Raw genomic sequence first — 23197 nt, forward strand, 5'->3', positions numbered from 1 at the left:
CCTCCTCCCAACCCCCAATCCAATTGCCTTATGCCCTAGTGACGTCCGTGCGGACGGCGCTTTCTGACGGCGGCGTAAAAGCGCAGCGTGAAAATTTCCCAAGCGTACCCCGAAGCCGAGCGACGCGCGCAGGTCTCTCTTTTTTATATACATCTATATACGCGCTTCGCTCCTTCGCTCCGCAACCGGGGCCTCCGCCCCCCACCCCACCCGCGCTTCGAGGCTTCCGCGTTCCTCATTGGCTAGCAGCCTCGCTTTTGCCAACCCCCTTCTTCCGGCTGCGGCTCGCTTCTATTGGACGGCGGGCACCGCCTGCGCCCCATGATTGGCAGGATCGTCCCTGAGGGAAGGGCTTGGGTGGAGCCCGCCGGTGTTTTGCGGCGGAGGTGGAGGCGGCGCCGGTTTCCGGGTTCTTCGGGCAGGAGTCGAGCAGGGGGCTTCGGATGTAGGTGGTACCCGGACCATGGGGTAAGTGCAGAGAAAGGGCTCGAGCCGGGGGCCGGCTCCCCCCGCACAGCAGGTAGCTGTGGGCCCGACGGAGGGGAAGAGGGGCGCTGATGGAGGGGCTCCAGCCAGGCCTTCCCTGGCAGGCGAGGCTCTGCCTGGAGCAACGGGGAGGCTCCGACCTGAGGCGGCGCCTCGGGGTCGCCGGGCGTTTCTGTCAGTAACCGGGCGAAGGGGCCCCGTTAGGCTTTTCGCCGGGCTGTGCAGCCCCCCCTCCGTTGCCTGTTCGCCCGCCTCGAAGCCCCCGCCCCGTCATTTCGGGTTCGCAGGGACGGGGCCCCGCATAACGGCGCGCGTGAACGCTACACGCAAGCTCCCCGCGCGCTCTTCATTCAGAAGTGACGCTTCTCGCAGGTTTGCTTGCACGTGGGGGTTTGAGACTCCCCCGTTGCGCGTGTTCAGAAGGGCGCCACCCAGCAGTGGAGTTCTGTGTCTATTGACTCTGAAGTAAATCACGGCCTGTTCAATGGGGTTGTAGCTTTATAAGAGCACATATAATACGCACATAACCTGAAGCCGTCAAAAAAACCAAAAACAAACTAGTTGATTAAGGTCTAAAATAAACCCCTTTCTTCCAGCCCTCTGATAAGCACCCCGATTGTCAATACTGTAGAGCAAAGCAATTTAAACCACACATTAGGGAGGTACCTAGTATGTAGGCACACTGGCTCTGAAATGAGGTTTGATATCTCTCCTTAAGTATGGAATAGTTGTGGGTTGTTACTCTCGGGGTCAAAGTTGTGCTTACAGTAAAACAAAAGTAAAAGTACATTGCTTATAATCTGAGAATTGTTGACTCTGTGTACAGGTGTGTATACAAGATGCAGCTTAACCTACTATGAACTTAGTTTATATAGTTTAAACGTTCCCGCCTTCAGTTAGTGCCCCTACTTGTCTGCCTGTATTCTAGTTACCTACCCACACTTTACTTAAAGTACTGTATGTTTATTCTCAAGTGTCACAAAATGCATTGATGTTTTAATGTAGCTGTATTGCCCTCAATCAAATAAAAAGTTGTATTGAAGGTAAAAGTGATTTCATGAAAGAAATTCTTTATTAAAATTGGTTACATGTTTCATACTAAATGTGTGACAGCAGCCACACCCTGGGAAACCCAGTATGTTTCTGAGCACAATTCAGAGTGTTGCTACTGACCTTTAAAGCCCTATGTGGCCTTGGCCCAGTATACCTGAAGGAGTGTCTCCATCCCCATCACTCAGCCCGGACACTGAGGTCCTCCAAGGGTCTTGTGCTGGTTCCCTCACTGCGAGAAGTGAAGTTACAGGGAACCAGGCAGAGGGCCTTCTCAGTAGTGGTGACCTCCTTCTAGAACACCCTCCCTTCAGATGTCAAGGAGATAAAGAACAACACAGCTTTTAGAAGACATCTGAAGGCAGTCTTGTGTCGGGAAGTTTTTAATGTTTGGTGTTTTACTATGTTTTTATATAAGCTGTAAGCTGCCCAGAGGCTGGGGAAACACAGCCAAATAGGCGGGATATAAATAATAAAATTATTATTATAATTATTAATGTTACACTGTTTCAGCTGGCTGGCTTAAGTTTAGTCGTTTAGTCGTGTCCGACTCTTCGTGACCCCATGGACCAGAGCACGCCGGGCACTCCTGTCTTCCACTGCCTCCCACAGCTTGGTCAAACTCATGTTGGTAGCTTCGAGAACACTGTCCAACCATCTCGTCCTCTGTCGCTCCTTCTCCTTGTGCCCTCAATTTTTCCCAGCATCAGGGTCTTTTCCAGGGAGTCTTCTCTTCTCATGAGGTGGCCAAAGTATTGGAGCCTAAGCTTCAGGATATGTCCTTCCAGTGAGCACTCAGGGCTGGTTTCCTTACTCAGAAACATATTGGGAGCCAATGTTTCATGACCAGTGGTAATATTGTCCCAGTGGCCTCTCCCAGTCACCAATCTGGTAGTTGCATTATGGATTAGTTGTGGTTTCCGAGTCACCTTCCAAGGTAGCTCCATGTAGAGCACATTGCAGTAGTCCAAGCAGGAGATAAGCACAGCATGTACCACTCTGGTGAGACAGTTGGTGGGCAGGTAGGGTCTCAGTCAACATAACAGATGGAGCTGGTGGACAGCTACCCTGGACACAAAATTGTCCTGTGCCTCCATGGACAGTTGTGAATCCAGGCTGACCAGTGTGAGAATAGGACATTAAACTAGATGGATTTTTGGCATGATCCAGCAGGCTCTTTTTGGGATCTTGTGACTACCATGTATTAACAGAAAAGGACACGCATGGTGCTGTGGTCTAAACCACTGAGCCTCTTGGGCTTGCCAATCGGAAGGTCAGCAGTTCAAATCCACACGACAGGGTGAGCTCCCATTTCTCTGTTCCAGGTTCTGCCAGCCTAGCAATGCAAAAGCAGACCAGTGCAAGTAGATATAATAGGTACCTCTGCAGCAGAAGGTAAACGGCGTTTCCTTGAGCTCTTGCACTCGTCACGATCCTCTTTGTGCCAGTAGTGGTTTAGTCATGCTGGCCACATGACCCAGAAAGCTGTCTGTGGACAAATGCCAGCTCCCTCGGCCTGAAGTGAGACAAGCACCACACCCCATAGTTGCCTTTGACTGGACTTAACTGCCCAGGGGTCCTTTAGCTTATGTTAATAGAAAAGGAGAATCAGTGTTGCATAAGGACTTCCCACTCTGAAAAGAACGTAGTGCTCAATGCAGCAAGAAGGAAGCCATGCATCATGTTTTCTTAGTTTTTTTGATTTTAAGTGAGGTTTATTCTCTAATATGTGTCTGTGGTTGCAGTATTGATGATCACAGCTGAAATCCTGTGTACATTTACTTTGGAGTAAACCCCATTGCATGTAAAGGGATTTAATTCTATGCAATAAGATTGCACTGGTAGGCGCACTTCAGCCCCTCTTGTGACACACTATCATACAGTTTGAAAAGTGAAGCACAATGTCATAATAAAGCTGACAGTCAGTGAAATCTGATGGAGATGATCGGGGCTGGTTTGTTTTTAACTAAAAGAAAGAAAACTAGCTTTTAGTTATTCACAATTCTAAGCTATTGTTGAGGATTAGGATGTACTCATGCAGTGTCTCATGTTGGGAAAACCCTCTGATTACTTAAGGATTCACTTACATAGTTTTAATAGAAAACCTGTTGATTTTAAGTTTAGCTCCATCATTCAGAGCTTCAGATGGCAGTCATTCAACGAACTTGTTGGCACTGAGCAATGAACTATGTTTGGAAGATGTTTATAGTGGTGCTAATGTTGTAACAATTTGTGCACGGGCAGGGAAAGAAGACTAATAATAGTCTTTCTTGCAATATTGTTTAAAAGGGCAGAGTAACATGAGAAGAATGCTGTGTTAAATATATCTTGAGCATATTTTAAAGTCTGGTGGCCAGTTCAGGTAGTAAACATAAAGTTATCTCTAAGTTGTTTCACAGTATAATGGCATAGGCTTTTAAGAATTGAAACTGTTCAGCAAATGTTTTGTTCCCATGGAAGTTACTACAGTGGTACCTCGGTTTGTGAACTTAATCTGTTCCGGAATTCCATTCTTAAACAAAAGCCATTCTTAAACTAAGGCATGCTTTCCCTAATGAGGCCTCCCACCACTGGTGCCCTTCCACCATTTGGCTTCCATTTGTTGACAGAGATAGAGTTCGCTAACTGGAATACTACTTCTGATTTTGCGGAGTTCGTATACCAAATAGTTCATAAACAGGGCTGTTCTTAAACTGAGGTACCACTGTAATGATGAGCTTTGAAGTTAGCACATCAATCCATAAAGATTGGTTATAAACAATGGTCCAAGAAGACTTATATGTTTCAGTAAGGCTGCAATCCTATAAAGACATATCTGGAAGTAATTCCCTTTTGATTTTGGTGGAGTTTACTTTCAAAGAGACATGCATGGGATTGCACTGTACATTTGTTAGCTTTTAACTGTGTGTATGTATGTAAGCAGCGTATTTGGGGCAGATGAAGAAGTTAAGAAACAGAATGTCTTTTGTTTGTGATGGATTTTTGTGTGAGGAACTGTCAGTTAGTTTCATAACTTTTCCAGGATAGAAGGACAGCAGCTAGTGCATCATTGAACCAAACAAATGTTCTCTAGTCTTAGTGAGAGTGGCTGCTTTCGCCTTATGCTCCTGCTAATATGAACAGAGGTTTCCTTTTCCTTTTGCTATTTAGCACAGCACCAATAAGTGTTTTTTGTGAGTTCTTAATTCTTTCAATGTTTTCAACAAAGTATATGTGTAAAGTATATAACAGATGAGATGTGAATGCCTCCCCTGTCTTATCTAGTGTATCTTTTGGTTTAATAAAGTCACCAGCTATCCATCCACTTGTAATCTTTGGCACAACATACGCAAGTTCTCCTGGTTCAATAAGGTTAAGAGGAAACAAACCCACGTCAAGGCTGCAATCTTATTGTTTATACAAAACAAAGTATTATTGAACTAAGTGGAAACTTTGTTATGAGCAAATATGCATAGAATGGTGCTTCTTGAATGCACATCATAAATCTGCTTTCTTGCAATTGCATGCATGCATAATTCTTAGTGTTGACTATCAGTTCTGGGGATCAGTCAAACAACTGTCTTTTGGCTTTTCTGGAATCTTGATGTCAGTGTTCTTGCTTTTGATCTCTTTATCTCCTGTTTGAGAGAAGAAGCATCTGTCTGTTTGTCTTTGGTGTGGTTGGGGAACTCTAATATTGTGTTCTTGTCTTTATGATGGTTACTGTTATGAGTGCCCTCTTTAAAAAACACGTTCCCTTGAGCAAAATATTAAAATGGCAAATTCGTGGATTATGGAAGGGAGTCTTCACTTAATTTATTGTATTAATTTTTACCAAGGCTCTCAAGGCCTTTTGCAATTTTGTGTGTGTAGCGGGGGGAAAGATAGAAAAGATAGGATAATGAAAAAGCTGGTCAGTGGATGTCTGTTCTGGAACTGATGGTATGAGCTTTTTTGTGGACTTGCAGGTACTGCGGTGATGATGAATGTGATTTTTGCCTTACTCATCTTCCAGTACATTATAGTCCCGTTTAACATTACATTACATAGCTGTGGGTACAACACCTAAGAGAATCCATTTACCAACTTCCAGATATCATTTGAAATTACAACAAGTTCTGTTTTTTCAGTTCTAATATTACGACTGCAGCTGGTAAGAAAAGTATTTTAAATTACATTGCTATCTAAGTGGCAGTAAATATTTTTCTGTTCTAAAATGTCCTACAACTTGGCCTTTGAGGCAATACCTTTGCCAAGATAACTAACGCTGCTTCCTCCACTGACCCCTCCACAGCTAAACAAACAGAGTTCTTCTCTCTGTTTATATTTTTCATGATGGAAAAAGGAAGCAAACAAAAACATGTAAATGCCAAGTAGTATGAAGTGTTGTTAGAATACCATTGAGTTTTGTGAGAGAATAACATTAATAAACTTGGGGAAGTGCTCAAAGAACAGACTGCAAACACAGAAAACTTAACTATAGTTGGTATTAATCATAAAAAGACTGAAAATATATTTGAGTACACTTAGAGCTTCATAGCATTTTAAAGAACTGGGTCTGTCTTATCATCTAAACACATAAATCACATAGATGCTAGAATTTTAAAAATATTTCCTTCAGTGGCTGTCTGCAGTCTACATCACTACTGAGTCTATTTTCTCAACCTTTTCTCAGTTAGAGAGCTTTCTCCCTAATAGTCTTATGGCAATGGCCTGTTACAGATAGGTAGCCGTGTTGGTCTGCCATAAGTCAAAACAAAAAAAATTCCTTCCAGTAGCACCTTAAAGACCAACTAAGTTAGTTCTTGGTATGAGCTTTCGTGTGCATGCGGTATCTGAAGAAGTGTGCATGCACACGAAAGCTCATACCAAGAACTAACTTAGTTGGTCTTTAAGGTGCTATTGGAAGGAATTTTTTTTTGTTTTGGCAATGGCCTGTTTATTAAACATTGGTTATTTAATTAATACATTATTATTTGTTTGTGCAGAGGTTAGATGATGGTGGGTCAAAGAAAGTGTTACCACACACTTTCCAGTGCATTTTTCCATCACTTTCCTTATCACAAAAAGTCCAGTCTTTCGAAGATGCTTGTTTGTTGCACAGTATCTCCCCATCATTTATAATTGTGCAACCTGAATTGGCTCTTCTGTGATTGAATCCCACCCAATAAGCCCAACTGCAAAAGACTGAAAACCATAGCAATGAATATAGTGGTTGTGTATGCTTGGAAGCTTACCATTGTTCAAAAAGGTTCCCTTTCCGAAAGTGCCCCACAGAACCCTAAACTTTGCTTTACATTTCCCAAAGTCAGTAATCTGGCACACAAGCTTTTTTGAGCTTTCTTCCTATTATGAAATGCAAATGCAAGGGAGTTGGGTTCTGATGCTGAATGAAACAGTTCTGGGAACAAAGATTTAAAGGTCCCAACACCACTCCCACAGACCACCCTCCTGATCCAGCTTCGAGCAGACTTGAGAGACAAATATGTAGGGCCAACTAAAATCCAGTGAATTTTATGAAGTGGGTTCTAACCCGTAAAAAATTATACCACAACATATCTGTTAGTCTTTAAGGTGCATCAGGTTCTTGCAGCAGACAAATAAGGTTACTCCTCTGGAATTTTGGTAACTTATTTTGAAGTTGTTCCTTGGTCAGAAGAACACTTTTTCCTTGAGACTTGCCTGCATGTATTGTTTGCTATTAAAGGAAAGGATTTGGTAGGCTATTTGTGAGTTTGTGCTCTCAGAAATATGTCAGAACGAGTAGAAAAATGAAAGGTATGCTCGCCCTTTAATTGCAAGAAATGCTGCACTTTGTGATACAAGCAGGAGTCCAAATAGAACAGTAGAAAAAAAAAGCTTAGCTAATGTTTTTGTTTACATTACTGTGAAGTTGAGCTAAAGCAAAAATATGCTAGAACTAACATTGGCTGGGATTCCAGCTCTATGTACAAAATGGGTTTAACTGTACTACTTCCTGCTAATCACACCTAATTATTGTAATGAGGTCAAAAGATTGTATAAAAGGTTTAGAATGCCGTCTCAGTGTAGAATGTGTATAAAGGTGCTTTTGAGAAACATTGGTTGTTAGGACATAGAATATTATCTTCAGGAGAAAAAAAATGTAAACATCACTGAGAAAGGAAGTCTTTTTAGCATGGGAAAGGCAACAAAATTCCAAGCCAATGAACTGTGTCACGCAGAGAACTTGACCAAAGAACTCTTGCAAGTGATAACAGTGCAAGCACTTCAGATCTTGAAAACATTACCTTCCTCTTCTTTCTTGACAATGCCATAGAACTTCCTAATTCTATCATGATTTTAACATGTGCTTACTGCCACAATTCTGTGCGCACTTATATGGGAATAACTGAACACAGTGGGACTTGCTATAGAGTAGGCAATCATAGGATCGGATAGCTTATAAAGTTTAAAACTGTTTGAAACGCATTAGATATATCCAAAGTAAAACATGTGCAGATGCTTTGTAATAAGGAATGAAGCTACTTCATAACTTTGAAAAGTAATTATTTTTTCTCTCTTCAGTCATCTCGACCCTATTGCAACATTCTAGCAATGGATCCAAGAAACGAAAGTAACATTGTTCCCAGTATCACCCAGTTGGAAAATTTCCTTACTGAACATGACTCCAATGTTGTTTGGCTTCTTGTTGGTATGTAACAGTTTTTTTGTTGAATATTTCATGTATTTTGAATGCTGTGAAATATCCCATCTTAAATACATACATCCAAAACAAACATGCTATACTGGTTAATTGGAAAAGTTGGAGCAAAACATTGCTTTTTAAAGTACTGAACAGTGGTCTCTTCCCAGTTTGCTATTTTTGTGGGGGCTGCTGAGGCTAAATCAGTAGAGCTTATTTGCCTAAGAAGTTCTGTCCCTTTGCATACACAACTCATTGGCTGAGAGCCAACATGCATAATTTGCAGCATTGTCAGTGCTTCAGAGGAGCAGTTTGTGATTTGGAATACAATGCTGCAACAATATCTGAGACAAAGCTGGTATCGTTGTAACTGCTACTATTATTATTATTATCATTATTACAATAATTATACATCACTTCTTATTTGCAAAGTGCTTTACTGTTTTATTGTATTCAACCCCACTGCTGTTCCATTTTATATATAGGAAAGAGGGGTTGAACAATAGTGGTTTGACTAAGGCCAAATAATGACTGTTCACATGTAACAGTGCACCATAGTTTGGTGTTATGTGCAGAAGTACGCCTCCCCTCACTTCCGGTGTAATATGAGGAGAGAGAAGGCATTTGCTTCCAGTTTGAACTGTGTTTGTCATTGTGTCTGAATCTGGACAAATTATATTAGTGTTAAATATGGTATATTAAAACAAGCCAAATTTGGACTATTAATTATTGTGGTTTGTTTGAGTAAGACATATTTCGCACTAACCAGTGTTTTTGGCTTGGACATAACAAACTCTGGTAAGTTGCATCCATTTCAGGTTACATCTTTTCAAGTTGCGCCCCACAGCAACCTGGAAGTACCGGAATGTTTATTTCTGGTTTTCGCCGCTAGTGCATGTGATGAAGTGCTATATTGCGCTGCGCACATGCATAGACACGGTGCTTCTGGATGCGAACGCTTCGAGTTGCGGATGTTCTTCCGGGATGGATTACATCTGCAACTCAAGGTTCCATTGTAAATGTTTCCACTCTCCCTCCAACTTTGCTAAGGAGAAGAGAAGTGGGAACAATAAGAAGCCAAGGTTCATACTTGCAGTGCTAAAAAATGGTTTAATATTGTGTGATAAATGAACCCAAAGCAGAGGTGTCCAGGGCTCCCATAAAGCAGTTTAGCCCTCTCTGGTCCATAATGAAGAGTTTCAAATGCTACAGCTGGGTTTGTGTGTGTGTTTTTCAATATGATTGTTCTTTTATCTTTCATAATAATGCATTTGCACTTTTCTAGAACGTATGATCATTTCTTTTGCAGCTACAATTTTGTCCTGTGGTTGGATAATTTATCTAACCTATTACAATTCCCGGAACATTGGCCTTATTTTGACATTGGTTCTTAATAGATTACATAAAAATGGCTACATCCATATTGGTAAGTGTTCTTGGAAATATATAATATACTATTGAATACATACTGAAATATTGTGTTAATAATAGAATCCACCATCTAGCCAATGTTAGATGTCTTTAGGTTTTGTAGCTTTCAATAAGAGAGAGATGTAAGTACATGCTTAGCTGTCCCACTGACATCCGTGTGATAGGCAGAGCAACCCTATACCCAAATTACTTTAGGTGGGAGATCTATCCCTACTACAATGGCAGCATGACCACAGTATCCTATGTGTGTCCAGATAGGAGGAGAAGAGAAAGCACGCAACTAGGAAATATAAAAATTACATATGAAAGCCTGTGAGTGGCAACCAGTTAGAAACTGCATTGGCAATTATGCTTACATGTGGCCGAAATGCAGAAGACATGGAGGAAGCCAGTGAACTAATGACTGCAAGGATATGCACCGATACACTTCCGACATCATAATACACCATGATGCCATAACATCCACTTCTTCTTCTACATTGATGTAGTCAGCAATGACCCTGTTACCATGAGAGGCCAGGCATCCCTACAGGCAAGGATTCAAGTCATTTATGCTCCTCACAAGCACAGTACGCAAAGGGAAGGATAGAGGCCACACAGTACAGCACCTACATAATTCCCACAGCAGGACATCTGCAGAGAGCACAGACAATTTTCCTAGTTTTGAATAGCGACGATGGTGTGCTGTGATAGGGTAAGAGGTTACATCATCCTGTGTTTTTGTTTGTGGTGACATGGTTAGGGCAGTTGACACAGCGTACCTCTTCTCTATATTTTTATTTCCCACCCATTAAAGTAAATGGCAGGGAATTTACTTTAGCTAGGTCTGCGGCTGGCATAAAATTGCACTTTTGATGAGGACAAGGCTGTGAATCAAAGGGTTATTTGATATGTGCTTCTCACCTGCCATTCCTGCTTCAATGCTTTAATTCAGGGGTCAGCAAACATTTTCAGCAGGGGGCCGGTCCACTGTCCCTCAGACCTTGGGGGGGGGGCGGACTATATTTTTTTGGGGGAAATGAACGAATTCCTATGCCCCACAAATAACCCAGAGATGCATTTTAAATAAAAGGACACATTCTACTCATGTAAAAACACGCTGATTCCAGACCTTCTGTGGATTTAGAAGGCGATTGGGCCGGATCCGGCCCCCAGGCCTTAGTTTGCCTACCCCTGCTTTAATTTTTGCCCTTCCACTGACATATCTGAGAAGTTCTACGGTATATCTTGAATTTGGCAAATGTAGCCCCTTGCCAATGGAGTATAATATTGCACTTTTCATCTAGCTAAAGTAACAAAAAAATGTGCTAATAATGTTGATGATTGACTTACCAGAAATCTTACTTTTAATATAGGTTCCTTCTCATTCTCTGTCCTGTCTGGAAAAGTCATGGTTCGTGAAATATATTACATTACAGAAGATATGTCTATTAGGTACTTAACCTTGCTTACCATTTGTTTCAAAACAGTGGTTGTTTTAAAATGTTTCTTCATCCTCATATAATGCTAGGCTCTAATATGCTTTGGATGATGCATTCCATTTTGACATCAGTAGTGGTAGAAAAAGCATGAACACAGGGTAAAGTTAGCCATTTCTGTAAAAATATGAGGACTTCTTAAGTGGTCTCTTCCTTTCTCTTGTTTAAGATAGTGAGCTCCCCATGCTGGTAACATTCACTTTCATCTTTGGTCCAGGGCATAGAGGATTAATGGCAAATAGTGATGAGTGACAGTGAGTCAGGTGGTTTATGGTGCTTTTTAAGCTTCTGAAAGAGGAACCATAAATACATTTATATAAACCAAAATGGCAGTTTGTTAGTTCTTGCATTGTTTGAAATAGTTTTTAAATTCACCGAAGCTGGTCTGGGACCGTAATAAATTTCATTTCATTTCAAATTCGTTATATATAACAAGAGTACTTATTATTTCTAATTGTGTAAAAATATTTTCAGAATCCAAGATGGCTTTATTATATTTCGTTGGTGGAAGATGTACAATCCAAAGCAGAAGCAACATGGTAAGTTTTCACCCCCAAAAGAGACATGTTACTGGATTTTCTGTTGAAGGAGCAATTCTGCATGGATTGAATAAATAGTCTTTGTATGTTACAAAAACAAATTATTCTTATATTCAGTAAAGCAAAAAAAAACTGAATAGCTTTTAAAGGTTAAATGGTGTATATCTTCTTAATTTAGTAGCTTACTCTTATCAGAGGCAGTATTTCCATGTTAGAGCTGGGCTGAATTAATATTTTCTTTTACTGCTTCTCTGGTCTTGCATTTTAATTATTCCCATGTGGCTCATATGTTAATAAAATTCTACCTGCATCTCTATGGTTACATGAGTTTCAGTTCATTTGAGCTATCCTAACTTGCAAGGATTGCAACATGGTTATCTAAGAGGTTTTAAGCAGGCAAATGCACCAGTCATGCCTCAAATTAAAAAGAAAGTAGAATAACGTAAGAGGAGATTTGCTGGTTGGGCCAAAGTTCCATCTGATTTACCTTTCTAAAAGTAGCTAGTTGAATACCTCTGGGAACCTTTCAAATAGGTCATGAAAGCAGCTGCTCCTCCCCCCATTTGTTTCTAGCATCTGGTATTCAGAGGTATAGTGTATTTGGAAGCAGGGGTTTCACAGGTCTTCCAAAATGCAATATAGGCATTGATAGACCTATCCTTAATGAATTTATCTTACTCCTAAAGCTGTCAAAGCTAGTAGCCTAATCACAAACTGTGCCAGATCCCAGCTCCTCCAGAACTGTAGCATAATTACAACAAATTAAAGAAAACTTACTGATAGTAAAAACAACCTGTACTCTGTAGCCCCTTAATGACTTTTTAAAAATACTTAAAGCATTTTATCTTTCAAATGACAGCTGCATGTGAGTCTCTAATCTGAAATCAGAAAAGATACAGACCTTCTTTAATTTATTTCACAAACTTTTAATGACTAATTGGATTTGTTTATTTCCTATACCACAGCTTTGAAGTTGAAAACATACTAAAAAATTAAAATGATAACACTGTCCTTTATTGCTTGTGGCAATAACTTTGCTGCATTGCATTGAAATGTAAAGAAAGCATTCAAAATTAGTAATTTGTATTTTGCTATCTATACGGGCCATTGTGGGCTAGAAGTAGGTTTTCACTTTTGTCTCTGTAGGTAAGTGCAGAAAGAAGTGGTTGGCAAGATAATAATCTACTTTAAGAGACCCAGTTTACTGGATTATCAAAGGAGTTCATGTCTCTTGAGTAAATAAGTAATAGGGCTGTCTTAAAGAAAGAAAGAAAAACTAGTTAATTATAACCACATTGTTTTAACTAGGTCATAGCTTTTGAAAATGTAGATGTGATATATCATTAATGTGCTTCATTATTATATAGAAGAACATATGAAGAACCCTCTTGCATCAGACCAAAAGCTATGTAGTCCAACATGCTCTTTTTATTCTGCCCACCCAGATGTCTGTCTTGACACCAGGACAGTAGCAATCTTCTGCCTGTGAACCCCAGCAAGTGGTGTTCAGATTCATATGATCATTTACAGCTTTGAATGTTATCTTTTGAATTTATGACATGAATTGAGTTATTTGGCAGTTTTAAACAGTTTCTATATCAGCCTTATAATAAGCCAGGGGTTGCCAATCTTTTGGAGCCAGTCGGCACATTTGGAATTTTGAGAAAGTGTTGTGGATGCTAGTTGTACAATGGGTGCTCTGGTGTGTGTGGGGGGGGCATAAAACAAATGGCTACTGTGAGACCATGGCAGTGAGGGTGTGGCATAATGGCAGCTACATCTAAAAAGAAGAGGAAAAGAAGCAGAACCACAAAACGGTGTAGTCATGACCCATCAGTGGAGGGAAAGTTTCTACCTTGTTATAGACTGGCAGAGGAGGGACAAAACTCTTACGCATTTCTTTGTTGAGTGTGAAGCATTAGACTTGCGTCCTCTGGTAGCCTGCTTTGTCAGCTCAGTTGCCTGAATGGAATTTCATGCACTCACTTGCTGTGGCTAGCAGGCTGGGACTTAAACACAAAGCTTGCTTTTTGTCGAATATGGTAACCCAGTGCTATTGGGTGGCAGTATAAGCTATACATATAATGAGTAAACATCACGGTAGAAACAGGCTGAATGAGGATACGAGAACAAAAAGTTATTATGCAGTAAATCTTAAAGATCTCACCAGGTTCTACGTTGCTTCCTTCATTCATACTGGCTAATTCTCCCAAAAGTCCACTTTTAAAGCTTTGGGCATTTGTATACTGTACCTCTGTTACTTCATTAGTCTATAAATTTGTTAGTATACATTTTTTTGTGTGTACTACAGTTTTTACAAAACAAGTGTGTTCGTTTTCTGAGGCTGTCTCATGAAAAGCCCCCCTGTTTTGTTGCACTTTACAGACCCAAAGGCAGAAACAAGATTGTATATCATGGTCAATGATTTTGAATTTCATGTGTATAATCGTTCTGACCTTTATGGGCAACTTCAGGAATTATTTGGTTTGGATCCAACCATAATTCCTCCCAAGAAAGAGGAAGAGAAAGCACGAGAAAATGGGAGAGAACGAACACACACAAATCTGGAAAGGTACAGCTATTTATTCACTTGAGTATCTATTTGAACGTTGTGTCAGATTGAGTTATTTCATTTTGCGTTTTTGTTCAGTTGATTTACTAGCCTCTTCCTTGAAGACCATAAAGTAGCACCTTCTTCTTACTTAAAGAGTATGTTTGAACATAAACTGCTCTATTTTTTAAGGCCACTCAGCCACATAAACTCTTCAGGCTTTTAGGTGATAGTTTGATATTGGAAAATCTAACCCTCTGAAATGTGGAACAGAGCATTGCTTGTTCAACATAGTTGGGACATGCACTTTTACTATATACACCTCTGTCAGAACTGAACGGTGCCACTATTGAAGTAAGAGTAGTAGTACGGTGGTGCCCCGCAAGACGAACACCTCGCAAGACGGAAAACCCGCTAGACGAAAGGGTTTTCCGTTTTGAAGGCGCTTCGCAAAACAAATTTCCCTATGGGGTTGCTTCGCAAGACGAAAAAATCTTGCGTCCCCTGCGGTTTTTTTCCGCTTTTTCCGCCCTTTTCCTAAGCCGCTAAGCCGCTTATCAGCTGTTCCGCTGATAAGCCGCTTAACAGCTGATCGCTAGAAGCCGCTAGACAGCTGTAGCGCTAATCCGCTAAGCTGTCAATGGGCTTGCTTCGCAAGACGAAAAAACCGCTAGACGAAGAGAATCGCGGAACGGATTCTTTTTGTCTAGCGAGGCACCACTGTATTTGTTAACTTTATTACTCCCTTTTTTAATAAAAAAAAAACGTTTTTGTTTTGTTTTGACATGATCTAAATCTCTACCTGTGGAAGGGACACTGTGTTTATGCGTGTGTGTCCACTGCCCCATTTAATGTGGGATTAAGTGACAGCGGTGCCCAGTCTGTGTAATCATTTATTTCATGAAAGCTGGATAGATAGATCTTGGGTACATTTAGTTATCAGATTAAGGTACTCTTGTTTAAACAACTATGTTTCAATTTTTTGTGTTGTTTTTTGTCTCAGGTCTTTGCTACTTTTTTGTCAGTATTGTTTTGCTAGCTTTTTGTGTTTTAAATTGTTTGTGCTTTTATTGTTATTATCAATTGCTAGCTGCCCTGAGGGTCCTGTTGGTATGGAAGGTGTAGGATGACAACAGTTTTATAAGTAAATAAATGGGGACATTAAATAGAAAGTGAATTTTAGAATGCTGGTAATGGCCTTGCACATTGCAGTTGCAGTTACTTTTAAAGGTCGATGGAATTATCTACATCTGTTCTGTTTTGTGTTTCTCTTTAGAGTAATTGTAATTAACTTCAGCAGAGAGCATATCCAGGGGTTTAATGGCCTAAGAGAATTACCCAAATCAGTCACTTTCGTGCAATAGATGACTGCTATAAAGTCATTTTTGCTTAAGTAAGAATTGGAGAAAGGAAATGTTACTGTGTAATGCCTAGATGGAAGCAGCAAAAACCCCTTCCTGGTATCACATCTTGTGAAGCTGTGAGACTCCCCATTATTAATAAATAAATAAGTTGATAGGTTGGTGTGTTGTGTGCACTTGGCTTTTTAAGGTACAGTACTTAGTAAAACAGGGACGCGGGTGGTGCTGTGGGTTAAAGCCTCAGCGCCTAGGGCTTGCCGATCGAAAGGTCGGCGGTTCGAATCCCTGCAACAGGGTGAGCTCCCGCTGCTCGGTCCCAGCGCCTGCCAACCTAGCAGTTCGAAAGCACCCTCGGGTGCAAGTAGATAAATAGGGACCGCTTTCTAGCGGGAAGGTAAACGGCGTTTCCGTGTGCAGCTCTGGCTCGCCAGAGCAGCGATGTCACGCTGGCCACGTGACCCGGAAGTGTCTTCGGACAGCGCTGGCCACTGGCCTCTTGAGTGAGATGGGCGCACAACCCCAGAGTCTGGCAAGACTGGCCCGTACGGGCAGGGGTACCTTTACCTTTACCTTACTTAGTAAAACTCTTGTGTTTTCTGTAGTCAGTTTCAATATGCTTTAGAGTATCAGGAATTTGATTCCATTTCTTTTTTTTGTCTGACTTCCATGTATGTTTGGCGCATCAGTGAAATATTTTTTTGAATGTGTTAATTATATAAATCTAAGTATGTTTCCATCCTCAGTGTTAAAGTAAAAAGTGAATCACATGACCCTTCATCATCATGGAGATCTCTTATTCCTGTGATCAAAGTCAATGTCAGCACAGTAAGTGAAATATTCCGTTGTGTTTACAGATTACCTGGTTTTTTTCTCTGCAGTTCGAAGACCTCCTACTTTAGTAGCAATTTATAATTTTTTACTTTTATATAATAAGAAAATTAATTTAGACAACATAAGAAGTTTGTCGCGTGACTTCCTTAGGGTTCTGAGTAAGTCTTTCAGAAATTGTTTTTTTTATACCATAGTTTCTGGAAGGACATTATAAGAGTTTGGTGAGGGATTGCTATTAGATGGCTTGGAGAAATTATGATTGCCTTGTGGAAATTAGGATCAATATGTTGCAAAGAGAATAGCCCTGTTTGCAGTGGCAGCCTCATAACTGAGATGTATTTTATTCTCAAACAAATATGCAAATTGTAAATGACATTCATTGAATTGACCTGGATTGAAAATCATGCTGGTTGTTTCCCTGAGTCTAATCTTCTTGTTCTAAATGTTGTGTTTTCAGTACAAAAACCTTGCTGTTTTCAAGTGTAATAACCTTTCATTAAGAAATAAAGCCCAATTATTCTGGTTATAAGTTTGTAACACTAATGGGCTGCTCAGGACTGATTATAGTCCTAACTGGAGAGAATACCAATAATAAAGAAATAATTGAGAAGGATGACTTTTATGACGATGAATTAAAAGCTAACATTTAATTGTCTTACTCATTTAAGGGTCGTTTAGCCTTTGGGAATCATTATCAGCCTCAAACCATCTGCATTAACTTTGATGATGCTTTCTTAACATATACCACAAAACCACCTTCAAGTCACCTTGATCAATTTATGCACATTGTGAAAGGAAAACTGGAAAATGTGAGGGTTATGCTTGTTCCGAGTCCAAGATACGTTGGCCTTCAAAATGATGAGTAAGTGTTTACAGTTTATGTAGGAATATTTTGAAAAATATTTTGAAAAATGTACTATGTAGTGTATACAAAATTGGGTCCAAAACTCTTCATACAAAGGACCACTGTGCATCTTCAAGTACCCTGCAAATATTAATGCACAATTTTAATTGGGGATAAACACCCAACACTAAAGGGGAGCAATAGTGAGGGGTGGTTAACTTGTGGACCCCCAGCATGTTTTTGTTGACTGTATTTTTAAAATGACATTAGAATTAGTTATGTTAATCCTTGGTTGCTGATATAAGATAATTTTGACTTGATATTTTAGAAGGAATTGGTATAGTAATTGGTATCGTACGTATTAGTAAAGATCAACATAGAAGCCTCACCTCGGCTTCTCATTTCACTGAATATTGTATAACAAGATAAAATCACCACACAATTATAAAGTTACCTTCTAAGTGACTCAATGTGTGTTTGTCATAAACATGAGAGGTGTTATTCTTTCTGAAGCTCAAATGAAGCTAAACATTTAGTTCTAAGGTTTCAACGCTTCAAAACAAGTGTAACTGCAAGCAGTTAGAAATTGAAAAGAAATATATTTTGAAAAAAATGAAAATGATTAAATAAATTACAAATCAGTAGGGTTGAATCCATACTAAGTTAGTCACATTTTAGCCCCACTGAAATCCATGGAATTTAAGTTAGTGGTGACTAACTTGGCCCATTGATTTCAATGAGATGAAAGTGTATGTCTGGATCCAAGTCATGGTGAACTGTTGCAAACTTTAATATTATTACATGCACATCTTATAAAAAATAGGCTTTCTATGCCGCAGATTAATTGATGGATAATTTATTTGCATCAGTCACCCACCATTGTGAAAGTGAACATGTATAAACATACTAAGCAATCAAAATTGCCAAACTAAATTAATAATTGTATCGTTTAAAACTTGCAGTAAAGCAAATGACCAAGTGAGGCAACACTGGTTTTCTATTGACTACAAATTAAGTGTAATATGAGACAGCACAGTGAGAAGGTGTATTCTGAAATTATCATGTATTGCTTTAGCAAGGTCATGTTCAAGAAGTGAAGCTACTATACATGGCTCAATTAATTGGCTAAAATAATTACATTTTGGGGAAATTATTTCATATGAAAGTCACAAAATAACTGAATTTTTTCTTTATAGTTATAAAATGTGGATGTCATTCTCAGGGTAACATTGTTTTGCTCTTTTTTGTATGGATTTGTTATACCTATTGGTCTAATTACTGAAGATGGTCTTTCCCTGTGGGCCCAGATTCTATTTTAGCTGGAAAACTATTAGCAAATTAAAAGAGTGAATATAGAGCAAGGGTAAAGCAAAAGGAAGGCAAATCAAGTCTTCAGCGTAGAAGGTGAAAACACAAGAGTTTTGCCATTATGGTTGACTAACATTGGATTATCTTGATTTAGATATCAATTTTGATCTAACTGGATATCTTAATAAATTCATTATAGCAATTGGAGTTTTAAACTAGCCTGGTGTGTTTTCAAAATAGTGTTACAGGTTTTCTTTCTACGGAAAGTTGGCAACTACCAGAGGAATTAGTCTTTTAAAGACTTAACTTATTGAGTGGGGACTACTACATCAGATATATGAAGTGTTATCGCTAAGAGTAAAATGGGACCAAGTGGCCATAAAATCAAAAAGTACAATCTGTAACAATTCTGTTCTGCGGTTTGCATATCATACTAAGCCAAACCATATCATGTTAAGTGTGCGGGCTCTGGGAGAGATTACAGCCACTTTGCTCCTCCTTGGTTGTTTTGCTGCTGAATTGAGTTGAGCCACGGTTTGGTGCAATGTGGATCTGAACCTGGGCTCCTGGTTAGCTCACCCAGATAAACCACAAGCTTAGAGTGTACAGTGTTTATATCCCCCCCTTTTCTTCTTTAACAGACCACCAAGATTAATGGGTGAAGGTTTTGTTGTGATGCAATCAAATGATGTTGATATCTACTATTATATGGATGAACCAGGTAAGTTCAGTTTCTGCTCAGAGGCTAAAATTCGTTACAGGCACGTAGTTCTCATAGTTGCTTAGTAAACAGCTGCTAAGTAGGCATTTTTAGATTGGGAAAATAGTATGGGGGAGGGGGGAGTGTTCAAGTCACCCCAAAGCATCCCAGCCCATCTAGCCTCTGGTAGTTACTTTTAACTAGTTTTAACTAGTTTTCATGCAAGCAGCAGGGACAAGGCACCTTGCAGAACTGATGGGCAGGAAAGCTTCCCTGCTGCGCATTAGCTCTGCCCATCCACAGAGCAGACCTGTGTCTTTGGCTGGCATGCATGCAGGACGGACAGGGAAGCATTCCTGTACCCTTTTCTCTAGAAAAAAAGCACTCCATATATTAATTACATAGTAATAAGTAAATGGTTCTATGTTAATTGGTAGTAGTTTACAGGTGATATGTTGCTTGAATATTTGTTATATTTAAAATGCTTCTGCTGTTTTCTAAAATACAGGGCTTGTACCAGAAGAATCAGAGGAAACTAATGAAGGAGAAACAAGTAATGAGGATAGTAAATTGCAAGACCTCCCGCCCTGTTGGGGATTAGATATAGTTTGTGGCAAAGGAACAGATTTCAACTATGGTCCATGGGCTGACAGGCAAAGGTACTCTTGTTTAATTATTTTGTTTTTATATCTGCTGTAAAAAAATGAAGAATATAATCAAAACAGATTTTCCAGCAAAGTTGTCCTAGCTACTATCATGTGCCTAGAGTTTGAGGACATCAACCTTTTTTAAAAAATATATATATATGCTTGCTTGTATTATACCCTGTTATGAATTTTGCTTTCTCTATAGTTCACACCCATGTTCATGCACCTGCATGTTTAGAGTCTAGCTGTTTGTTCAGAGATTAGACATATCCCAGGCTTCTGCACCAGATGTCTTCTAAATGTTTTGGGCTACAGAGGTCTCATATAGCTCTTTTATAAGACAACTTTGATCAAGTGTTCAGTGGTGAATGAACAGTAGTGCTTCCCTGGAAACTCATTTCATCTGTTCCTAGGGATTTTCCTTCCTGAGTCTTGAATAACTTTATGTAAGGCTGCCACTGGGTCCACGGTGCTGTTCGCCTGTTTGAGGAACACAACTTGGCTTTTCAAAAGCAGATTGGTGTTTCAGAATGATTCTTCTTATTTTGTTACTTATTGAATTTGTTAGTCGCTTTATCTTGCCCAGAGCAACCCAAAGCAACTTTCAACCAACCAGATAAAAATCCCCACATAGATATATTAAACAAAGAGAAAAAAGAAATACATTAAAAACATCCATCCCACTTTTAAATGGCTACAGATAGAAGGCCAAAGGCCTGGTTATAGAGGAAAGTTTTTGCCTGGCACCTGAAGTTATATAAAGATGGTGTCAGGTGAGCATTCCAAATTGCAGAAAAGGTCTGTTATTGCATTGCCACCCTTTGGACCTCTTGTGGAGGGGACACATGAATAAGGACCTCAGATTACGATCTCAGGGTCTGGAATGGATAACTTTTTCTTTCTAATGAAGGCTGTATTCCCTTGGCAGCGATGGGCAGGGCCAAAGTCAACAGTGGGCAAGAAGGGTATACAGTGATACCTCTGGATGCGAACGGGATCCGTTCCGGAGCCCCGTTCGCATCCTGAAGCGAATGCAACCTGCGTCTGCACGTGCATGGGTCGTGATTCGCCACTTCCGCGCATGCGTGTGACATCATTTTGAGAGTCTGCGCATGCCCGAGCGGCCTAACCTGGAAGTAATGTGTTCCATTACTTCTGGGTCACCGCGGAGCGCAACCCGAAAACGCTCAACCCGAAGCTACTTCAACCCAAGGTATGACTGTAAAGCCAAAAATAGATGCACCACTTTCTTTCTGTTTCTCTCCATGCAGTGGGTTGCCAGGGGAGAGTTAAACCCCTCTTGCCATAGGTCAACATTGCTTGCTTCCAGAGAATTTTCTCCACCTTCCATTGCTTCATCCATTTTGGCTTTCCCCCATTCTGTTTTTTCCCTCTCTCCATCCTGGCTCCCCCTGCAATAAAACTAGGCCAAGGTCTGTAGCTTTCCACCCCTTCTCTGGACAATTTTGTTGAAGTTCAGCAACTTCATCTTGAGTAAGTTGTGCTGAACAAGGCAGGGATAGGTAGCATGCTTCACTTCTACAGCCTGTTGTCCTTTACTGCTCTAGGGAGCAGGATCGGTTTCTGTACAGAATTGCATTTTATATATGCTCATATGCACTGTTGAGAGGATGCAGTGGTTCTTCTATAGGAGGTTCTTATATTTTGACGTTAGCATTTGTTGGATGCTTACTGTAACTTTCAAATAACATTGATTTATTTAAAATCTCATTAGTTAACTTCACAAGGTCAGCTGTATAAATCTTTTTGTTTTCTTATTTCTATTTTCAGTTTCTAGGGTAATTGAATTTTATAGTGCCTTAAGATAAATCTGGAATATAGCTTCACTAATCAAGCCTTTTGAGAAATATAGTAAAACACGTATTTTTTCACTCTCCAGTTCATGTTCTTGCTTCTTGTGTGCTGTGTAGAGTGTCTTAGAGAAAATATATAAATAGCTCATATTCATTTCTAGATGAATAACTGAATTAATATTCTGCTGTTGTTTTGTAGGGACTGTTTGTGGAAATTCTTTTTCCCACCAGATTACCAAGTCATGAAAGTCTCAGAAATTCCACAGCCTGGGAAGCCAAGACAAATCCTTGCTTTTGAGCTCCGTATGAATATCATTGCAGATGCCACTATTGATCTGCTCTTCACAAAAAATAGGGTAAATAGGAAAGACATATCTACATGTGAGATTTGGGAATATACATGTATATTTTTTAGATTAGTCTTTCAAATATCATTATTTCAGTTTTGAAAGATGTATTCTGAAATAAAATGGAATTTTCTTTGTTTGTCATTCTGTTTTTGAATATATATAAATATTCATATCCAATATATTTTGGCTGATCACATAAATCGTAACCTACCAAAATATATTACTTAAATTACTAACAATATTTCCACCCGTCTGGTTGTGAATAAAATTTCACAAAGTGAAATGCTCACCTTGGCGAGAACTGTTGAATCATAACCACTAAATATAGTATGCTGTTCATGAGCAAACATTAATTTGTCTAGCTGTTATCTGTTGCCGTTCTTATAGCTTCAGATGACTACTCCTCATGCTTTTCTTCAGCTTCATTGAGTTTTTCTTTTACTTTTTAAATGTATATCAAGCTTTTAATCAGCTGTGGCTTACTAGTTCCCTTTCATAAATCCTGGAAGTTTCTAAAGTGATAACTTGAGTCGTGATGTTGTCTGAGTTCAAATAATCAAAATAATGTCTGATTTTTATTGGCAGGAAACTAATGCTGTTCATGTAAACGTTGGAGCAGGCTCTTATTTGGAGGTTAATATTCCCATGACTGTAGCAGAAGATGGTAGGTTGAGACTGAAAGCGTTTTATGTTGAAATAATTCCAGAAGAACAGTTACTTGCAGAACCTGGTTCAATAAGATTACATGTGTTAGGGTTGAGTTTCAGTAATACCAAAGAATTTTCTCAAAATAATTCCTGCGTTGGAATGGGTTGGACTAGATGTCCCTCATGGTCCCTTTCGAATCTACAGTCTGTGGATCTATGTCTGTCCGCAGCTTGCATTCATTGTTTAAAACTTTTTTGTTGTTGGCTTCTATACTTTCTTAAGATTTGTGAATTTTAGTTCCAGTGCTATCTACTTGGGAGCGAGATACAGTTTTACTTTTTAAGTATATGAATGATCTGGAACATTAAAGAACTATCATGCTGATCGTTCTGAATTAATAAGCGATGAACTCAAGATATGACACCTTTGGTTGTATTCTTTGTATACTTCTTTGCAAATTTTCCTATTGCAGGGACATGATAGATTCTTTTCCCCGAACACTGTAGATAAGGAAAA

The 23197-nt window shown here is 39.6% G+C and overlaps 1 protein-coding gene across 11 annotated transcripts in view; it reads left to right on the top strand.

The window, feature by feature from the left end:
- Positions 1-306: 306 nt before the first annotated feature.
- The window catches only part of BLTP1 (bridge-like lipid transfer protein family member 1), a 105012-nt gene continuing 82121 nt past the window's right edge, over positions 307-23197 (top strand). For all 11 annotated transcript variants that reach the window (XM_081924677.1, XM_081924680.1, XM_081924685.1 and 8 more), the window contains exons 1-12: positions 307-468; positions 8062-8188; positions 9489-9605; positions 10966-11044; positions 11563-11627; positions 14013-14199; positions 16283-16364; positions 17039-17232; positions 19164-19243; positions 19731-19881; positions 21883-22039; positions 22619-22697. In XM_081924677.1, coding sequence (XP_081780803.1) covers positions 322-468; positions 8062-8188; positions 9489-9605; positions 10966-11044; positions 11563-11627; positions 14013-14199; positions 16283-16364; positions 17039-17232; positions 19164-19243; positions 19731-19881; positions 21883-22039; positions 22619-22697 — 1465 coding nt within the window. In that variant the 5' untranslated portion in view covers positions 307-321. The remainder of the gene's footprint in view (positions 469-8061; positions 8189-9488; positions 9606-10965; positions 11045-11562; positions 11628-14012; positions 14200-16282; positions 16365-17038; positions 17233-19163; positions 19244-19730; positions 19882-21882; positions 22040-22618; positions 22698-23197) is intronic.

The sequence above is a fragment of the Podarcis melisellensis genome, assembly GCF_964234715.1.
Source record: "Podarcis melisellensis genome assembly, chromosome: 9".
Taxonomy (NCBI): domain Eukaryota; kingdom Metazoa; phylum Chordata; class Lepidosauria; order Squamata; family Lacertidae; genus Podarcis; species Podarcis melisellensis.